General features: G+C 47.5%; 1 protein-coding gene across 3 annotated transcripts in view; it reads right to left on the bottom strand.

The window, feature by feature from the left end:
• Positions 1-5617, bottom strand: part of PXDN (peroxidasin) — a 128698-nt gene extending 123081 nt beyond the window's left edge. For 2 of the 3 annotated variants that reach the window (XM_037813053.1, XM_037813052.1), the window contains exon 1: positions 5245-5615. In XM_037813053.1, coding sequence (XP_037668981.1) covers positions 5245-5453 — 209 coding nt within the window. In that variant the 5' untranslated portion in view covers positions 5454-5615. Of the gene's footprint in view, positions 1-5244 lie in introns of all 3 variants that reach the window. The other variant, XM_037813054.1, reaches the window with a different exon arrangement.
• Between the last annotated feature and the right edge of the window lie 383 nt (positions 5618-6000).

Consider the following 6000-nt stretch of genomic DNA (forward strand, 5'->3'; position numbering starts at 1 on the left):
GAGAAGAAAAAAAAACAACCCTCATAATTAGTAAATAGGTATTAAGCATAATGCATGTTGTTCTTCCAACTTAATGGTCTTCCAAATCAATGAAGAGATTAAATCTGGAGCCTGTGGAAATTTTTGTCTTTGTTTGTTTACATTTTTAATTTTAAGCCTTTAATCAACGTACTCTACAGCTATTGTTTAGCGTTCTTCTAATACGAACGAACTGTTTTTACCTCTAGAGAATGAGTCCTCTCCCACTGTGTGCCCATGGGTTCAGGAAAAGCAGTTTCCAGCCATGGCTCCACGTGGAGGCAGGTGCCCCAGGCCTGGTGGCCAAGGCCTCCCATTCACCCAGTGATCTGGCTCAAGAATGGACATGTGACATAGACAATCAGGTCCAAATTTTGCTTGTGTACTCAAGAAACACTGATTCCTTCTCTTTCTGTTGGATTTAGTACTGTTGGAAGATAAGCCCACAGCTACCAGTCATCACCAAGCAGGATAACCGAGTCAAACCAATAGAGGAGGAAGCCAAGTCATGCCATCAGGGGTAGAAAACCATGTTGTGATCGCAGCATTTGGACCCTGGGTCAAGACCAGTTTGAAGTCACAGCTGCCTTGTGGACTTCAGAGTCACACAAACTGATATATTCCTTTTTAAAACCAAAATAAACCTGACTAAAATAGCTAATGTAAGGGCTATTTCTTGACATATTAAAAACATACAGGAAGGAGGTAGGTTCTTCTGAAAAGCACACAACTTTCAAATGTTAAACTTTCAAATTTTCAAGTGTGGCTATAACTAAGCAGTTAACATACTCCTTAAATGACAAGCTAGTTTCCTCAGTAATGCAAATGTCCTAGCACACAACTGATGGACTACCTCTGAGCTTATTTTTGAACACTGAAGATTTTCTTCTCTTCTGAACACAGCACTGTGAACATTTACTAAAGGTGAATTCTTTAACTGCCCCCAGGCATTCATATGTGAGCCCTTCAAAGCAGTAGCTCTGAAGAAAATATTTAGTATTCAACAGCATGAGAAAATATTTAGTCCTGCCTGCCATTTTGGAAAGATAAACTGTCAATACCTAAATTTTTTTTAAACCTATTATACTTTTCAAATGTGTTGGATCACAAAGACCTCAACTTCATCATAACAGTGAATTTAAAAATAAAGAAATAATTTGTTTTACATATGCCAAAGCTTCAAACTTAAGACCACTATCCACTGCATGCACCAATGTCCTGCTGAGGACAGATGAGATGTGATACAGCCTCTCACAACTACCGATTATTGAAATCTTCACAAAGGAGGAGAGGTGAGCAGTTCCCAAGGGCAGAGAGTGTCTCAGACGGCAGGGACGGGAATGAGGGAAGTTCTCGTGCCCCAGGAAAATGAAGTGGAGACGGCACCAGAACTAAAAAGACAGAATCCACTGCACAGCCCACCACACCAGCCCATTCCCCTAACCCATGGGGAACACATTTGTACTCTGTCCTCTTGTTAGGAGAGCTCATTTCTTGAAAAGGTAAGCAATTTTACAATGGCAGTTAGTGGAAAAATTAAATTCTCCTTAGAGTCAAGCAAGTTTGGGGAAGCCACAATGGAGGAGTGGGGATGAGGCGAGACTAGCTATAACAGAGTTGTCAAGTCCTGACAGGACAAATGAAAACCCCTAAATGGCCTGAAGACTCATTTCTCAACCTACATGTCATGATTCCCCCAGGGGCCTGTGCGAGGCTTGGAAAAAGGTGTATCTATGTAGGAAGTTAGCAGCAACACTGGGACCTTCTAACCACACAGAAATGGACTAAAAGATCGACAGTCATACTGCCCAGACGAACAAAGGTTCCACCTTCCCAGAGAGCTCTGTCTCCACCTCCTTCATTCCCACAAAGCCCCGTACTCACCTGTACAGTCATTCTCATCACACCACTGGAGGTTTCTCCTGACTAGACCCTGTAACCCATGAGGGCAGGAGCCAGGTTTTTTAAACTGTGTAGTCACAGAATACAGAACTGGCTCAAATGCACAGAATGAAATCAGAAAACATGGACAAATTAATTAAAAATGTCCTTCAGAGAGACCCCGGCTCCCAGTGGAGAGGGCAGGGCTCCCCTCCAGCCCAGCCAGCTGCACGCTTGATGGTCCCCAATGGTGGTCACTCCGCAGCTCTGCCCCTCCTGGTCCCAGCCCAAGGCTCATCTCCTCAGTTCTCCTCTAGCGTCGGGGTTCCCTGTCCCAGCGGCTACAGACTGGCATGCCTCCCAGGGCTCTGGAGTGGCCTGGACTTTCAGATGGATGTTAGTTTTGAAGTGTTGATTCCCGTGACCTCAACAGCGGAGACTATGGAGGAAAGAAAGGGAGTCAGGAAAAGAGGGGTGAAAATTTAGAGCAGAGATCCCATGTGCCCATTGCCAGAACACCATAAGGAATGAGATTTAGCAAGGAATTTTTTTTTAATATATTGCTTCCAAAAAAAGGCTGGGGTTGAGAGGATGATAGGAAGGGGGCAGGGTAAAAATGTCATACTTAAATTTTTTAGTATTAGTTTTTTAATTATCATCATGACAAACTTCTATTGTAGTCCTGAATAGGGTACAGCATTCAAAAGTTAAACAAAGATTTCTACAGAAACCTCTGAGCGGAACTGAAGTATTGCATCTTGCTATTGTTATGAAGTTCTCTTAAATGGTTAGAGAGCAGCATACCAACAAAAACAGACAGGATGCTAATATCACAGATTGGCTGCTGTTTATTCTAGAACACCACATTTTACTTTTCCAGTTGGAGGTGAACTTCAGGGTCAAACCAAACCCAAATCACAAGGTGGTCTGGTATCATTATTTTCTGTCCCAAACCACAAATCAAAACAATCCACTATTAGGCCCTGCTTGAGCACATTCCTGAAACATCATGGGAAAAAAAAATGGTCTGATATTTTCCAGTGACATCTGAGCAGAGACCTGGGAAAAAAAAAAAACTGAAAACGAAAATGAAATGTTTCTGCGTGTGTAGAACTTGTAACGTGACCATGTTCCACCAAGCGACTCTATCTGAGAAACGACCAGATTGGATCCCTAGCACATCAACATGAAGCTCCTCCAAAACCAGGTCTTCCTTTCTTGTGTATTTATAAGAACTAGAAAACAACTGACTTTGTCCCAGTGTGCACACAGGGTTTTTGATAGGGAACTGTCTCTTCTTATTTCCCAAATTATACCACCCCATCACTACTGTCTTAGACTTGTGCCCTGTCAGTCCACACAGCTAAACATGACATGTTCTCCCAGAGAACAGGTGACTCAGCTACAAGGTGTCAAACCAAGATTCACTTCTGGCTCCTAGCTCTATACTCTTTCCATTATCTATCAATAACAGTAATAGGAGGTTGTACTTATTCTCTCTGGGCCTGTTTCCACATTTGTAAAATGGGTATGGTTTGATTTCATTGATAACATCCTTAGTTCTACAAAGTATTTGGTGAGAAATGATGAGATCAAACAAAGTGCTTTCAAAAAATTCATGAAAATGTAAGGTGTAAGTTTATGCAAATAAATGCTTTCTGGAAATCTTCCAACTACTGACCATGATGTCACTTCACCTTCACACGCACAGAGACTTTTACAAATACTCTGTTAAGTTTTAGTGGAGTACCATCCCATGCATAGTGGAGCAGAGGACCCCATATTTGTCCTGCAAACACTCATATTTTAAAATATTGTTTTTAAAAAAAAAAGCAGTTAAGATTTGGGGACACAGCATATAACAATTTTAGACTTTGGCCAGTGGTAAATAATGGCCTCATTGTCCAAGTTTTCCCCACTGACTCACTAAAGAATTAAACGTATCCATATCCAGCCTGTCCCATAATAAAAATCCACTGCTTCATGGTATGCTGCCAGCTGACATATTGGACATATGCTGACGGTTCAAAGCTGACAATATTTCAACCACCCCACCCCCAAAAGAATCCCGCAGGAAGGTGCCTAAAAAAAATCCGATGACCACTAAGATGTTCTGTAGATGTACTTTGTTTTAAATGTGAGAAACTCCAATCACCCACTTCCTGAATAGTTCACTAAAAATTTTTAAACTTTTTCAGGGCTCTTCACGGGTGCCAAAAGTTCTCTGGCTTAGCCAAGAAAAGTGAAAACTATTCTTGGCATCCAAAAGGTTAGCTCTAGGGCACCTAAACGAATGCCTGCCTTTAAAGATTTGAAAATATCTAATCAAAGTCTCATCAGAAAACCTCAAGTCCTGCAGCGAACTCTGGTGGCATTTCGGTACGGATGTGAACACGCAGCGCAAAACGAGGGAAATACCTCGCTTTTGAGAAGCCCTAAGTCGACGCGGAGATCGGTTTAAGTTTTTCATGCTCTGGGAGAGATCTGGGGAATGTGCATTTTGTAACACATTTCGTTAAGGTGAATGTGCACTATTGATAAAATTTAGTCCATTAGCTGAACACGGCGAATCCTGGTTATAAAATAAAAGGAAACACTTGAAAAGGGTAGAGTAAATTCTGCATGGAGGCATCCTGAAACCTACGCTAAGTACTTCTGATTCCTCTCGAGACTGGGTTCTGCTCTACAGAACTTAACAAACCGCAACAGGGTCCCTTTCTGGGAAACTTGGCAGACCAGCTCCGGGGAGAATGAAAAGAAAGCAAGCTGCAGACGGCAAACCCATGCATCCCGCAGAACACTCCCCCAGGGAAAGGAATGGCCAAACGAGTCGCAGAGGCCGTGGTGAAACCGGTGTGCGTGTGTGTGTGGGGGGGGGGGGGTCTGCAAGCTGTGGTCACAAATAAATAAGGGGTCCACAGAGATTTCACTAGCGCAGCGGAGCAGGGGCACAAACTGCGCTCCCGGAGAGATGGGGAGAGCTGAGAAAACGGGAGGGGAGGATGCGGGAGAAGAGGAGGGGCCCAGATGTGGGGGTGAGGAAGGAAGAGGAAAAGAGGAGAGAGAGAGCGAAAAAGAGGTGGGGGGACGCGAGCCGAGCAGGGGAGGAGCGCGAGGAGCCGAGCGGGAGGCCAGTGGGGATTTCCCTGGCTTCTCCCAACAACTTCCAAATTAAGCGGTGGAATCTGGAGTTGCTAACAAAGGCGGCTCCAGCCCCAGGCCAGCGCGAAGAGCCGCGGCTAAGTTCCGGCTCCGTACCCCGCGCCGCTGCAGCCACCCGGGGCAGACAAAAGGCTGCAGCGAGGGGTCCCGACCCTCCCGAGCCCCCGGCCGAGCACCACTTACAGGATGGAGGTCTGCGGCGCCACGGCGGGCACGGTCTCCAGCATCAGATGCATGCACCGCACCGTGGTGCGGAAACACAGGCAGCGGCTGGGGCACCCGCCGCCGCCCCCGCCGCCCGGCTTCGGGGAGACCCCCGTCAGCAACCCCCAGCTGCAGCACAGCAGGAGCGCCAGGCAGCAGCCCCCGGGAGCCCCTCTGCGCGGGGCCATGGTCCACCGGCGCGGACGCACGGGTGGACTGAAGGGCGGGCGGAGGGGCCGAGGCGGTGCTCGAGGCGCAGAAGCGAGAGCGCCCGGCGCGTCCACCCGGCCCGGCTCCCCCAGCTGAGCTGGCTCGGGTTGCGGCGGATTTCCCAGCTGTGGGCCGGGGGAGCGTGGGGGGAGGGGGGCGGCCAGCTGTGCACATGCGCCGTGGCTCCTCCCGGCCCGCCCCCCGCCGGACCCCGGCGAGTCTCCCAAAAGGCCCGCGGGGCGGAGCGAGGGATGCGAGGGGCCGTTCCGAGTCGCAGCTCCGTGGGCCAGGCCGGGCCGGTGCAGCGGAACGCCCAGCGGCGAGGATTTCCACCCAGACTTCCCGGGGTGTACAACTTCTCCTTAGTGGAAAGGGAGAGAGGATTTGCGTCCCGAGTTTGAATCGCAGATTCTCCCCTTCGGAACTGGGTGCCCTTGGCCAAGTTACTTCACCGCCCTTAACCTCAGTTCCACATCTGTGCAATCGTCGTTGTTGTTGTTGAACATTTTTTAGAGTGCTTACCGT

Source organism: Choloepus didactylus, chromosome 20, assembly GCF_015220235.1.
Source record: "Choloepus didactylus isolate mChoDid1 chromosome 20, mChoDid1.pri, whole genome shotgun sequence".
Lineage (NCBI taxonomy): Eukaryota > Metazoa > Chordata > Mammalia > Pilosa > Megalonychidae > Choloepus > Choloepus didactylus.